We start from the raw sequence: 16,135 nt of genomic DNA on the forward strand, positions 1-16,135 counted from the left end.
GGTAAGTTAAAGTCCCCCATAACAACTACCCTGTTACTCTCGCTCCTGTCGAGAATCTTCTTTGCAATCCTTTCCTCTACATCTCTGGAACTATTCGGAGGTCTATAGACAACTCCCAACAGGTTGACCTCTCCTCTCCTGTTCCAAACCTCGGCCCATACTACCTCAGTAAACGAGTCCTCAAACGTCCTTTCTACCGCCATAATACTTTCCTTGATTAACAATGCCACACCCCCCCTCTTTCACCATCTTCTCTGTTCTTACAGGATAGCAACAAGCTTTTTCCAAGAGTAGAGGTGTCAATTACAAGGGGTCACGATTTCAAGGTGAGAGGGGGAAAGTTTAAGGGAGATGTGCGTGGAAAGTTTTTTTTACGCAGAGGGCGGTGGGTGCCTGGAACGCTTTGCCAGCGGTGGTGGTAGAGGCGGGCACGATAGCATCATTTAAGATGCATCTAGACAGATATATGAATGGATGGGGAACAGAGGGAAGTAGATCCTTGGAAAATAGGTGACAGGTTTAGATAAAGGATCTGTGTCGGCGCAGGCTCGGAGGGCCGAAGGGCCTGTTCCTGTGCTGTAATTTTCTTTGTTGTATCAAAGGGCAATTTAGCATGGCCAATCCACCTAACTTGCACCTCTTTGGGTTGTGGTAGTGAAACCAATGCAGACATGGGGAGAATGTGCAAAATTCACACGGACAGCGACCCAGGACCGAGATTCGAACCCTGGTCCTCAGAGCCGTAGGCATCAGTGCAAACCACTGTACCACATGTCGGCCCCTGTTCTCTGAAGTTAGAGAAGGGCAGAGAGAGGCTCCCAGTTACAGAAAGAGCTGAGAGGTGCAGACTTGGTAAAGTTAACTAACACAAATGCAGACTTCTGAGGTAACCCTGTGGTTTGTACCAGCTTCATATTGTTATGGAAGAAGTGTTTTTAGAACCCCAAAATGTATTATGGAGTCCAACGAACTCGCCCCCCCCCCCAAACTAATGGATTGTTGCTTTTGAAGCACATGGCTTGTTCCCTAGGTGTGGTATTACAATTATGGACACGTGGTTTTTAAAACAAAACAATGTTTATTCCATTAACTCAACTTAACCTTTTAAAATAAACATTGGATCTCTTAACACCCCTTACTTCAAAGATAACCCCGAAAATAATACAACACTACCCAATTTTGCAAACTGTTCTTTTAAACTTCCAAAAGACTTCAACCCTTCACAAATAGGAGCACAACAGGTCATATTCAATATATTTCCAGTCTTTGGATTTGCTGAAATCACCAGACCAGCCTGCATCTCTCAGGAAAAAAAAAAAGATACTCCCAGCTGCTCTCAAACTGAAAGTAAAAATTTCAAAATGGCTGAGCTAAAGCCCAGCTCCACCCACACGGACATCACTGCATTTCTTAAAGGTACATTGCTTAAACATCTATTTCTTAAAGGCACTCTCACATGAGAGGCACTCCCCCCCCACCCCCCAAGAAAAACATATAAACCATCAACTTCAAGATGGTTTCATTTTTCACTTTTGCACCATCCTCTAAGAAATGCACACAGTAAATATACATTTTCATTTAAAGAAAACAACACACTCAAACAGGCATAATAATAAAGTCCATTTCTCCCGTTCTTCTTCCAAAAAAAACTTCTTGAATGGCAGTGTCTTTGAACAATAAAGTCTCTGCACAATCTATCCATTCCACTACTCTTCGGCATTTCTCTTTAGAACCAGATCAATCTGACCACAGAGCCCCTTGCAATTCTGCAATACAGAAACATTTGTTACCACAGCTTTCAGGCAGTCAAATGCCTGTTGAAAGTCCGCTGTCCATTGAAATTTTTGACGATTGTTTAGCAAGTCCATCAGTGGAGCAACCACACAACAAATCTTTTGCACAAAGGTTCGATCAAATTCATGAATGCGAAGAGATTGCATTTTCCCCTTCGTCTTGAGGGTATCGGAAACTCCGCAAGGAAAGTGATTCGGGCTTCTCCAAATTCACTTTCGGCTGGGTTCATTACCAAACCCACCCTCTTGAAGTTGATTGAAGAACTCCATACAACATTTTAAATGTTCTTTCCATGTCTGGAAGTTGGAAATAAAAGCAGATTGTCCCACTTTCTCAATGCAATCGTTCAAACGTGGGGATAGGATAAGAGTCCGTTCTTGTAACTGCATTCACCTTTCGATAGTCCACACACAACAGTAGGGTACAGTCTGGTTTAGGTACCATCACTATGGGTGAGCTCCATTGGCTGCAACCCACTTCAATTATGCCATTTGTAAGCATACTCTCAATCTCTTTGTTAACCTGTGCCAATTTTAAAGGATTCAGTCGATATGGATGTTGTTTGATTGGAACAGCATTTCCCACATCTAAATCATGTATACCCATTTTAGTACTTCCCAATTTATCTCCACAAACTTGCCCATGTGATATCAATAACTCTTTCAGGTCAGTTTGTTTTTCCTCTGGAAGGTAACTTAACAATTCATCCCAATTTTTAAGAACATCCTCATTTTCCAATTTAAATTCAGTCATCTGGATTTGGTTTGTCACTGAGTTGGAATCATTAAAACCTCCTTTTTCTCTCCTTCCCTTTCAAAGTACCTTTTAAGCATATTCACATGACAAAATCTGTGAGTCTTCCTTCTATCTAGTGTTTTTACCACATAATTCACCTCACTAAATTCCCTTTCAATCTGACATAGTCCACAAAACCTAGCTTTTAAAGGCTCACCTACCACTGGTAACAACACTAAATCTTTATCCCCACTGGCAAAACTACAAACTTTGTATTTCTTGTCCGCTACCCGTTTCATCACATTTTGTGCAACTTTCAAATGTTGCCAATTCACCTGCTCTATTTAATCGTTCCCTAAAATTTGACAAGTAATCCAATAGTGTAATTTCCAATTTCTCACCCACCAATTTTTCCTGAATCAATTTAAGTGGTCCTCTTACCTCATGACCAAAAATTAGTTCAAAAGGACTAAATTTGGTAGACTCATTAGGGCAGCACGGTAGCATGGTGGTTAGCATAAATGCTTCACAGCTCCAGGGTCCCAGGTTCGATTCCCGGCTGGGTCACTGTCTGTGCGGAGTCTGCACGTTCTCCCCGTGTGTGCGTGGGTTTCCTCCGGGTGCTCCGGTTTCCTCCCACAGTCTAAAGATGTGCGGGTTAGGTGGATTGGCCATGCTAAATTGCCCGTAGTGTCCTAAAAAGTAAGGTTAAGGGGGGGGTTGTTGGGTTACGGGTATAGGGTGGATACGTGGGTTTGAGTAGGGTGATCATTGCTCGGCACAATATCGAGGGCCGAAGGGCCTGTTCTGTGCTGTACTGTTCTATGTTCTAGGTGCATCCCTAATTGCAAACAATACGAATGGGATTCCTTTACCCCAATCCTCTGGATAATCTTGACAATACGCCCTCAACATTGTCTTTAATGTCTGATGCCACCTTTCTGACGCTCCCTGAGATTCTGGATGGTCCACAGTTGATTTAAATTGTTTTATTCTTAAGCTATCCATAACTTCCTTGAACAGCTTTGAAGTAAAATTTGGTCCATGATCCGATTGAATTTCTGTGGGTAGTCCATAAATAGTAAAGAATTTAAGCAACTCCTCCACAAACCTTTTAGCTGAATGGCTGGCTTTTAAAGCAGACCAACAGCACGGTTCGATTCCCGTACCAGCGTCCCCGGACAGGCGCCGGAATGTGGCGACTAGGGGCTTTTCACAGTAACTTTATTGAAGCCTACTCGTGACAATAAGCAATATTCATTTCATTTCATTATGTACAGGAATGGCCTCTGGAAACCTAGTCGACACATCCATTATAGTGAAAAGATATTGATTCCCACTTTTTGTTTTCGGAAACGGCCCTATACAATCAATTAGGGCCCTCATAAAAGGTTCCTCAAATGCTGGAATGGGTATTAAGGGTGCTGGTTTTACCAATGCTTGAGGTTTCCCTATCACTTGACATGTGTGACATGATTGACAAAATTCAACTACATCTTTATGTAGTCCAGGCCAATAAAAAAGTGTCTGGATTTTAGCTCGAGTGTTCATTATTCCCAAATGACCTCCCATTGGTACGTCACGTGTAGCTCGCAACACCTCCTTTCTTTACCCTACCGGCAATACCACTTGATGAACTTCTGCACACTTTTCATCCGCCTGCATATGTACAGGTCTCCATTTTCTCATCAAGACATCACTTTTACAGTAATACCACTCTGGTATACTCTCAGATTCCTCTTCTGCATATAGTTTCTGATCGATCCGTTTTATTTCTACATCTTTCTGTTGTAACTCCGCCAATTTTACAGAGCTAAAAATATCTGCCTCATCCTCCATCTGTTCTTGCTCTTTTCAACCATCTGATCAAAATAGTTTCTAATAATTGCATTTCAACTTCACTCATTGATTTATCCTCTTGTCCTAACCTGTGACTTCGCGACCTTGTTACTACACAATCCGGAAAAATCCCAAGATATTAGCCCTTCAACACTTCAGTTGTCCGATTTTCCACTGGCTTATCAACCACAGTATCACTCCCACCTGCGATCCAGCTATATCATTACCCAAGATAAACTGCATTCCTGGACAAGATAGTTTATCTATTACTCCAACTACCACTTCACCACTCTTCACTGGACTTTCCATCCTTACCTTATATAATGGCACACTACTCCTCTCACCCAGAATTCCACATACCACCTTTTCTGCGAACATTCTTCCCAAACTACATAATTCCTAATCTCTTACCATTAACGATTGACTAGTTCCCGTATCTCTTAAAATTGTGACTTCTTTACCTGCTCCTCCTGATACACATGAGTAAACCTTACCCACACAAGTAAATTTTTTAAAGAGATCTGGCGCCTTTTTATCAATCACCTCTTGATCATGCTGCACAATCTTTTGCACCTCCTTCACTTCACTTGGGCTTTCCTTTACCACTCTAACAAATCCCACTGTATTGTCCTGTTTTATGACATCAGCCTTTCCAGTGCTTTTACATGTCCTTTTCCAGTGACTTTACATGGCCTAGTTTATTACAGTGAAAACTTTTGAAACTTTTCTTTTCTTTTCCACCCTCCTGATTTCTTTTTTAATCTGAGGTACACTCTCATTAGTTATTTATTGTCTCCCATCAGATCACTTTTGCCGTTACCACTTGAGTATTTCTCATGTCCCCAGTTTCTATCCTTCACCGGTTGAAACTGATGTCAGAAACCAATCTTTGATTTATGAACTAATTCATAATCATCTGCCATTTCTGTTACTCATCTAACAGTTTTAACCCTCTGTTCTTCCACACGAGTTCTCACTACATCAGGAATTTAATTTTTAAACTCCTCCAAAAGTATAATTTCTGTGAGAGCTTCAAACGTTTGCTCTATTTTCAAAGCCCTTCTCCACCTATCAAAATTATTCTGTTTGAGCCTTTCAAACTCCATGTATGTTTGACCAAATTATTTTCTTAAATTTCTAAATCTTTGTCTGTAAGCTTAAGGCACTAGCTCATATGTACTTAAGATGGATTTCTTAACCTCCTCATACGTTCCAGATACCTCCTCTGGTAGTGATGCAAACACTTCAAAAGCTCTACTGACCAACTTTGTTTGGATCAGTAATACCTACCTGTCTTGTGGCCTTTTCATTTATTTAGCCACCTTCTCAAATGAAATGAAAAAGGCTTCCACTTCCTTCTCGTCAAACTTTGGCAATGCTTGGACATATTTAAATAGATTCCCACCAAGCTTTCGACAATGACGCTCTTTCTCACTGTCCGCATCACGCTCATTCAACTGTATGTTTCCCTTTATGTCTGTCAATTTTAACTGATTGTCATGTTTCATGGCCATTTTCTGAAGTTCAACTCCCTCTCTTTATCTTTTTCCCTGATCTGTATCTCCCTATCTTTTTCTTTTTGTTCTGCTAGGGCTATTCTTTCTTTTCTCCTTTCTTCTCTCTCCTTTTCTTTTTGCTCTCTCTCTCGTTCTTCCCCCCCCCCCCCCCCCCCCCCTCTCGCTCTCATAGTCAAGCCGTTTTAATTCTCTCTGTTGTTCTATTTGTTTAATTTGCAACTGAATTTTTGCCATTTCCAATGAGTCAAACTGTATCTCAGGCAAGTTTAAATGCTTAACCACCACCATAATTACCTCATGTTTTCCCATTTTGTCAGGTAATGTTAACCGCAATGTTTTTGCTAAACCGAACAGTCTGCTTTTAGTCTCTGTCCATAAGGTACTGCGTGTGACCATCTCCACCTCCCAAAACTCTGAAAGTGCCACTGTCCACAACACACTCCCCACTTAAACTAAAACACCACACTGGAAAAGCAACAATCCTTCACTGTCTTTAAGTTCACAAACGCCAATCCAATAGATAGATTTTTATCCCGGATGAGCCCCCAATTGTTCTGGGAGAGGTGTTTTCAGAAATGGAGTCCAAGCAAACCCCCCCTTTAATGGATTGTTGCTTTTGAAGCACAAATAGAACATAACAGCGCAGTACATGCCCTTCGGCCCTCGATGTTGTGCCGACCTGTGGAACCCCTCTAAAGCCCATCTACACCTTTCCCTTATCATCTATATGTCTATCCAATGACCATTTGAAAGTGTTTAGTGTTGGCGAGTCCACTATTGTTGCAGGCAGGCATTCCACACCCGAACCTACCTCTGACATCTGTCCTATATCTATCTCCCCTCAATTTAAAGCTATGTCCCCTCGTGCTGGACATCACCATCTGAGGAAAAAGGCTCTCACTGTCCACCCTATCTAATCCTCTGATCATCTTGTATGCCTCAATTAAGTCACCTCTTAACCTTCTTCTCTCTAACGAAAACAGCCTCAAGTCCTTCAGCCTTTCCTCATAAGATCTACCCTCCAAACCAGGCAACATCCTTGTAAATCTCCTCTGTACCCTTTCCAATGCTTCCACATTCTTCCTATAATGTGGCGAACAGAACTGCACGCAATACTCTAAATGCGGCCGCACCAGAGTTTTGTACAACTGCAACATGACCTCATGGCTCCGTCCGAAACTCAATTCCTCTACCAATGAAAGATAACACATCGTACGCCTTCTTAACAACCCTCTCAACCTGGGTGGCAACTTTTAGGGATCTATGGACATGGACACCGAGATCATTCTGCTCGTCCACACTACCAAGAATCTTACCATTAGCCCAGTACTGTCTTCCTGTTATTCCTTCCAAAATGAATCACCTCACACTTTTCTGCATTAAACTCCATTTGCCAATGTAGCCACCTAAGATGGACACTGGGCTACAAAATTGAGAACTGCTAAGGCTGCAGGGAGAAAACAGTCTTAGCAAGGACAAGCAGTTTGCAGAAGACTAATTAGCATTCTGCACGTACAGAAACCAGTTTGTGGCCAGGTGCAGAGTCCCAGCCAAAGGTGTAAATGACAACAAGATCTACATAGTAATGAGGTGATCCAGATCCAGACCCCACACAATAGAAACATTTAAGTATGAATGGATACTTTTGAGTAGCCGCCCAGACAGAACGGCACCATAGTATCCAACACAAAGAACCATAGTTACCGCCCCACCCATCGAGAAACGACCCTCAGATTGGGGGGTTTGGAAGATATCGATTGGGAAAGGCCCAATCGATACATGGCAGGTAAAAGACCCGCCCCGAAGGGGCACGGACGTCTAGGGACTATAAGAATAGACCCCGCACATGGTTCGGTCTGTTGCTTCCAGACTCCGGCCCAGACTTGTTACATCGCATCCTGACTCCAGTTTCAGCACCGGCCGTTGAGCATCAGCCATCGAACTGTAAGTGCCACTACAACGATCACTACGTGATCCAGACTTTGCTAAACCCTGACAACTTTAAGTACCTGAGAGTTGCAGACCAAGAACGGGACGAAGGCCTTGCTCCCTGACCTTGACTGTTCCTGTCTAGATAAGTATTTTAGTTGTTTAGTATTAGAAGTAAGTTAGTCTCTTTAGCGTATGCATGTGTATTTATTATATTTGTCATAATAAATATCAATCGTTTGGACTTATTAATCGGTGTACAGATTTATTACTTTGACCCTGACCTTGATATACTTGTGAGGTGTCTAAATACGGCACCTGGCGACTCCTGAGCATAATTACATACACAGAGTCATAGCAGTGTTAAGCACACGGCCTTTAAACGGAGGCGTGTTAATACACTCCAGTAAAACGAGCAACACCACCTGTCAGCCCAGCTCTGCAGCTTATCTATGTCCCTCTGTAACTTGCAACATCCTCTGCACTGTCCACAACTCCACCAAATTTAGTGTCATCTGCAAATTTACTCACCCATCCTTCTACGCCCTCCTCCAGGTCATTTATAAAAATGACAAACAGCTGCAGCCCCAAAACAGATCCTTGTGGTACACCACTAGTAACTGGACACCAGTCTGAATATTTCCCATCAACCACCACCCTTTTTCTTCTATCAGCTAGCCAATTTCTGATCATATCTGCTCAAACTCCCTGAATCCCATGCCTTTGTATTTTCTGCAATAGCCTACCGTGGGGAACCTAATCTAATGCTTTACTGAAATCCATATACACCACATCAACTGCTTTACCCTCATCCATCTGTTTGGTCACCTTCTCGAAGAACACGGCTTGTTCCCTAGGTGTGGTATTACAATTATGGACACGTGGTTTTTAGAACAAAACAATGTTTATTCCATTAACTCAACTTAACCTTTTAAAATAAACATTGGATCTCTTAACACCCCTTACTTCAAAGATAACCCTGAAAATAATACAACACTACCCAATCCTGCAAACTGCTCTTTTAAACATCCAAAAGACTTCAACCCTTTAAAAATAAGAGCACAACAGATTACGTTCAATATATTTATAGTCTTTGGATTTGCAGAAATCACCAGGGCGTTCTCACATGACAATATGGCCTGTGAAGCAGTGATGTACCCTGGTATGGCTGGGTAACAGAGATTGTGTGGATACTTGAATGCATTTGACTATCTATGGGAGAGGAATAGTGAAAGGAGATTGAAATCCTGGAGGTGGTTTCTTGGTGAAGGCAAACGAGAGTAAGAGCGGTTTGAGAAATGATTCTAAAGCATGCTTCTCAAGAATGGGATTTAGAAATACTTGTGTGAAAGCCAGAGTTACAGTGAGACTGGTTGGCTCACAGTGTGAGACGTATCTGGGATGAGAGGTTGATTTCATGAGGAATCTATTAAAGTTGTATTGGGTGGCATCTGTCATTTGATTTCAAAGTACGGTGCATTTGACCACAGTTGGCTTGTTGCTTTACATGGGATGTGTACTGACTGACAACATTATAGCAGAAGATTTGGGGCCTCACGGTAGCATGGTGGTTAGCATCAATGCTTCACAGCTCCAGGGTCCCAGGTTCGATTCCTGGCTGGGTCACTGTGTGGAGTCGGCACGTCCTCCCCGTGTGTGCGTGGGTTTCCTCCGAGTGCTCCGGTTTCCTCCCACAGTCCAAAGATGTGCGGGTTAGGTGGATTGGCCATGCTAAATTGCTCGTAGTGTAAGGTTAATGGGGGGGATTGTTGGGTTACGGGTATACGGGTTACGTGGGTTTAAGTAGGGTGATCATTGCTCGGCACAACATCGAGGGCCGAAGGGCCTGTTCTGTGCTGTACTGTTCTATGTTCTAAGATCTATTTTATAACTCGTGTGATCTTTACAAATCTGTGTATATCTGTAAAGATAGGTGGGGTGAGCAGGAGTGCATTTTAGTTAATCTCATCTTGTTTTGCCTCATGGTGCTTTTTGTGAGGACCACAAAGAATCCAGCACGAGTTTTCAGGATACAAAGAAATAACATTTATTTACAATAACATATATATACACAACAGAAGCAGAAACTTCCCTTGCTGCTCACTCCCCTCTCTCCCTGGTTTTAAACTGGCCAGCTCTATTTATGCAGAGTGTCTGCTAATGATTTCTCCGCCCCCCCTCATTGGGGAAGCTCATACTCCCACAGGATTATCATTAGTCCCCAGCCAATGGTAAGCTGGCAGGTTATAACCGTGCTGAGGACCCAGGTTCGATCGTGGCCCCAGGTCACTGTCCATGTGGAGTTTGCACATTCTCCCAGTGTCTGTGCGAGTATCACTACCACAACCCAAAAAGCTATGCACACTAGGACGAATAGCCACACTAAATTGTCGCTTTCTTGGAAAAAAATTGGGTACTCTAAATTTTAAAATGTATGTATGTATGTGAAACTTGATGCTACTTGAATATATATGAAAGGAAGTGCTTTGTCCCTTTGTCTCACTCGCTCTTGAAGATTCAGGAGACATGGTTGTGTAGTAATCCATGGGAGGCAGGAGTTCCGTCACCACACCAATATTTATATACAATAACGATATTACAGGAGCAGCTACAAACAGTGCTGCTAGCAGTCCAGTCAACTTAAGACTGCTCACAAAGACTACACAGGTGATTATATGGGCCCCCTCAATGAGCTATCATTATTAGCCAACCAATGAAGCCAATTGGAGTTCATTACACCCCTCCGCCCCAAGGTCCGAGGAATTCCTGCCAGCTGGCATTCCTCTGAGCTTCTTCCTGCTCCTCATGTCTGGGTCTGTCACCTCTGTGTCGTCCGCCGGGTCGTTCTCCAAAGTGGGCGGGGTGTACCTTATAGGTGCCCGTCTTTTCCTTGACGACCTCCTTGGAAGTTGTTCTTCCTCCTCCTCAGGGAGAGGTGTCGCGGCGGCCTCGTCAAGTGTGTCCATCTCCGACTCTGATGACTGGATGATGGGGTCTGGAGAAATTGCTCGGGGCTGGGGTGTGGGTATCCTTTCCGTCTGGGCTATCCCAGCTTGAGGCCACTGTAGTAATCCACGGGAGGCAGGAGTTCCGTCACCACACCAATATTTATTTACAATAACGATATTACAGGAGCAGCTACAAACAGTGCTGCTAGCAGTCCAGTCAACTTAAGACTGCTCCCCATAGCCCTCTAACCATCCCCGCTCTCTCCCCGTAACCGTGTATCAATCCGCAAACTAATCCCACCACCCCATTCTCTACCCATAGCCCTGTGTCAATCCAGAAAAAAATCCCACTGCTCGACTCCCTCCCTATAGCCCTGTATCAATCCCCAAACTAAACCAACTGCCTACCTCTCTCTCCATAGCCCTGTATTGATCCCCAAACTAATCCCACTGCCCCATTCACTCCCCATAGCCGTGTATCAATCCCCAAAATAATCCCACTGCCCCACTCTCTCCTCATAGCCCTGTACCGACCCAAAACTGATCCCACTTCCGCCCTCTCTCCCCATAGCCGTGTATCAATCCCAAACTAATCGCACTACCCGCTCTTTCCCCAGAGCCCTGTATTCATCTAAAAACTTATCCCACTGCCCCACGCTCTCCCCATAGCCCTGTATCAATTCCCAAATGAATCCCACTGCTGGAATTCCTCCCCATACTACTGTATCAATCCATAAACTAAACCCACTGCCCCGCTCTCCCCCCTATAGCATTGTATCAATCTGCAAACTAGTCCCGCTGCACGACTCCCTACCAATAGCCCTGTATCAATCCACTGACTAAACCCACTTCTCGACTCCCTCCCCATTGACCTATATCAGTTCCCAAACTAAGCCAACTGCCCCACTCTCTCCCCATAGCCCTGAAGCAATCCCTAAACTAATCACACGGCCCCACGCTCTCCTCATGGCCGTATCAATCCACAAACTAAACCCACTGCCTGCTCTCCCCCCAGAGCCCTGCATTAATCCCAAACTAGCCCCACTGCCCCGCTCTCTCCATAGCCCTGTCTCAATCCCCAAACTAATCCCAATTTCCCGCTTCCACCCCATTGCAATGTATCAATCCACAAACTAAACCCACTGCTCGACTCTTTCCCCATAGCCCTGTATCAATCCCAAAACTAATACCGCTGCCCCGCCCTCCCCCATAGCCCTGCATCAATCCACAAACTAATCCCACTGCCCCACTCACTCTCCACAGCCCTGCATCAATCCAAGTTCTAAGCCCACTGCCCCGCTGTCTCCCCATAGCCCCGTATCAATCCCCACACTAAACCCACTGCCCCACTCTCCCCCATAGCCCTGTATCAATCCCCACACTAAATCCACTGTCTCACTCTCCCCCCATAACCCTGTATCAATCCACAAACTAAACCCACTGCCCCTCTCTCTCCCCATAGCCCTGTATCAATCCTCAAACTAATCTCACTGCTCCGCTCTCTCTCCAAAGCCGTGTCAATGGCTAAACTAATCCCACTACCCCAGCGTCACCCCTTTGCCCGAGAACATTCCACAAACTGATCGCACTTCGGCACCCTCTCCCTGTTTTCCTGGATCATTCCACATACAGATCCCACTGCGCCTGACTCTCCCTATAGTTCTAGATTAATCCCGAAACAGATCCCACGGTCCCGGCCTTTCCCAATTGTCCTGGATCAATCCAGAAACAGATCCCACTGTCCCAGCCTCTCCTTATTGTCGAGGATCAATCCCGAAACAGATCCCACTGTCCCGGCCTTTCGCTATTGTCCTGGATCATTCCACAAACAAATTCCACTGTCCCAGCCTCTCCGTAATATCCAGGATCATTCCACAAAGCCTACACAGGTGATTATAAGGGCCCCCTCAATGAGCTATCATTGAGGGAGCTCATACTCCAATTGGCCAACCAATAAAGCCAATTGGAGTTCATTACAGTTGTGTCCTGTCCTTTTTAATAGAGTGAATCACCCCAGCAAACTGGTTAAAATAAACAATAACTGATAACTGCAAATCCGTCTCAAATTTCTTGAGACCAGACGGACAGCAAAAGAATCAGGATTGTCATTGTAGAGTGCAAAGAAATTCCAGCGATGAGAAACTTCAGTTATGAAGATAGTTGGAGAATCGGTTCTCTTTGGAGAGAAGACAGTTAAGAGGAGATCTGATAGAAATGTTCAAAATTATGAGGGGCTGGACAGAGCATATTGTGAGAAATTAATGCCATTGGCACAAGGATCAGGAACAATATTTAAATGATTTGCAAAAGAAGCAAATTTGAGGTGACAATTTATATTTTTAAATCGCATCGAGTAGTTCAGGTCTGAAATGCATTGCTTGGATGTTTCGTGGAGGCAGGTTCAATTGAGACATTCAAGACGGCATTTAATTATTATTTGAATAGAAACCATGTGCAGCAGTGAAGTGAAAGGCGAGAGATTGGCAAAGTCATAATACACATATAGGAGTAGATGCAGACACGATGGACCGAATGGCCTTCTTATGCACCTGTAATAAATCTAAGATTCTATGATATAAATTAGTGATTCAGGATGGAGCTTCACATGGTCAATTAAGGATAGGTAATAAATGTTGGCCTAGTCAGTGATGCACTGCTGCCTCACAGCTCCAGGGACACGGGTTCAATTCCGGCCTCGGGTGACTGTGTGAAGTTTGTACTTTCTCCCCGTGTCTCAGTGGGTTTCCTCCGGGTGCACCGGTTTCCTCCCACAGTGCAAAAATATGCAGGTTAGGTGGATTGGCCATGCCAAATTGCCCCTGAGTGTCCAAAGGGTTAGATGGGGATAGGGTGGAGGCATGGTCTTAACTATGGTGCTTTTCCCAAGGCCTGGTGTAGACTCGATGTGCCGATTGACCTTCTGCACTGTAGATTCTGTGATAACTGGAAGATATTTTAAATAATTAGACTTGAAACAGAAAATCAAAAAATTACGTTATTTTGTTCTCCGCAACAGAAACCATGCGATTATTTATTTATTTTAATATAGAGCACACAATTTTTTTTTTACCAATTAGGGGGCAGTTTAGCATGGCCAATCCATCTACACTACAAATCTTTGTCTTGTGGGAGTGCAACCCACACAGACACGGGGAGAATATGCAAACTGCACGCGGACAGTGACCCGGGGCGACACGAACCTGGGTCCTCAGCGCAGCAGGGCTAACCACTGTGACACCGTGCTGTCCCCTCCATGTGATTATTTATCATGCTACATAAGATTTAGCTTCCCTGGTGATCGGTAGTTTAGTTTGTGGCTAATTATCAGGATTTTTCTGCAATTGTGTTTACCATGTTTAGATTCTCGATATTGCGATTGTAAACAGGTATCATTCAATATTCAAGCTCTTTGAGTCACTACAAAGTAAACCTACAACCTTTTAGCAAGTACATTATTCTTACTTTCCCCATTCAACTTTTATTTTGCAATGTTTTTCTGACTTTGCTCGAACTGAAAAGTTGAGAGATAATAACAATAAATGGCTCCTCAACAATAGAAATATCAAGTACGAGACCAAAAAAACAGTTACCTCAACTCCTGGCACTTGTGTAGAATGGATGCCAGCCGCTGGAGTCCTTCACACCGAATGTAGCAGAGCCCCAGATCGAGAGTTTTTATTGTATCACAGAGTCCAATGACATGAGACAGGACCGCACAGTCAATCGGAGTCAGTTGCAATTCACGAAATGTAAGTATTTCCACAGATCCCACTGTTCTCTGAGCCAGTGCTTTATTCTGAGACTCAAACAGGTAGTGGAATGTGTTCAGAAGGTTCATTTTACTTGTTTTACTCTTAGTGTTTCCAATCTGTCCCTCCACCTTCTCCTTCACCCAGTCAATCACTCGACAGGTTGTTTGATGAACAAATGGACCCACAAATTCCTCCAGGGGCCGAGCTGACTGCGAGGAGGACAGACCAGCAACAAAACGGAGAAATATCTCAAATCGCCCATCTTCCTTGTTGTGAGCTCCACAAAGGAGTTTCCGGATGTCATCGCGATCTGGAGTCAGGAATTGTGCAAGTGCAGCTACAAACTCTTGGATGGTGAGGTGTGGGAATGTGTAAACCACACTCTGGACAGAATAATCTCTCTCCAGGAGTTCCATCAGGAACCCAGACATGAACTGGGAAGGTTGCAGATTGTACTTCATCAAATCTTCATTTCTAAACACAATCTTCTTCTCGGAGACTCCTGTGAAGGCCATCTCACCAATCTTCAGTAACACTTCATGGGGATTTTCAGTCTCTCGGCCATGGTTTTTCAGAATGTTGTAAATATAGTAGGAATACAGTTGGGTGATGGTCTTGGGAACTTGCTGCTGTTTCCTGCCTCTTTGTGTAAAGAAGGGACCCAGTGACAGACCGAGGATCCAGCAGTAGGAAGGGTTGTAGCACATGGTGTACAGGATCTCGTTCTCCTCCACATGTTTGAAAACAGCTGCTGCAACCGCCTGATCTTCAAAAAACTTGTTGAAATATTCCTTCCGTTCATCACCAATAAATCCCAGGATTTCAGCCCAAACACTGATCTCAGCCTTTTCCAATAAATGTAGTGCAGTGGGACGGCTGGTCACTAGCACTGAACATCCTGGGAGCAGTTTGTGCTGTATTAAACTATACACAATGTCAGACACTTCACATTGGAATTCAGGATCTGTGCACATGGTCTGAGGTTCTGAATTTCTCGGATTGTCAGCAAAATTAATACTGTCCTTGAATTCATCCAAACCATCGAATATAAAAAGCAATCTCTCTGGGTTCTTCCAGAGCTCTTCCAGAACATTTCCAAAATAAGGATAGAAAAACAGAATCAGATTCCTCAGGTTTATTCTATTAATATCATTGAAATCCCGGAATTTAAAACTGAAAACAAATTGAAAGTGTGGGTATATTTTCCCAATGGCCCAGTCATAAACAATCTTTTGTATCATTGTTGTTTTTCCAATTCCCGGGACTCCACTCAGAGCTGCTGAATTCCCAGATTTGCATTTCGGATGCAGTCGGTGGAAATATTTAAAAACTCGGCGTTTGTAACTGTGGGAATAGCAACTCTGGAACAATTGATCAGTTCGGATTTTTTCCAGTTCCCTCCGGAGATGTTGCTTTCTCCACTCTTCATGGTCTCGGCCTCTTGCCAGCAGTTCATGTTCTACAAGTTTCCGATCTCGAACAGCAGAAATGACCGTTAGCTCAGTGTATCGGTCAACCAGCTGGAAAATCTTAACTTTCTCCTTTATTAGGATAGTGGCCACTCTCAGTGTTTCAGTTTGTACCCGGAGTGTGTCCTTGTGTTTCTGTTGAACATCTTTAA

At 43.8% G+C, this 16,135-nt stretch overlaps 1 protein-coding gene across 12 annotated transcripts in view; it reads right to left on the bottom strand.

Moving 5' to 3' along the window:
• Positions 1–16,135, bottom strand: part of LOC119954976 (NACHT, LRR and PYD domains-containing protein 3-like) — a 128,414-nt gene that overhangs the window by 48,669 nt on the left and 63,610 nt on the right. For all 12 annotated transcript variants that reach the window (XM_038780747.1, XM_038780740.1, XM_038780750.1 and 9 more), the window contains one exon: positions 14,353–16,129. In XM_038780747.1, coding sequence (XP_038636675.1) covers positions 14,353–16,129 — 1,777 coding nt within the window. The remainder of the gene's footprint in view (positions 1–14,352; positions 16,130–16,135) is intronic.

This window comes from Scyliorhinus canicula, chromosome 20 (genome assembly GCF_902713615.1).
Source record: "Scyliorhinus canicula chromosome 20, sScyCan1.1, whole genome shotgun sequence".
Taxonomy (NCBI): domain Eukaryota; kingdom Metazoa; phylum Chordata; class Chondrichthyes; order Carcharhiniformes; family Scyliorhinidae; genus Scyliorhinus; species Scyliorhinus canicula.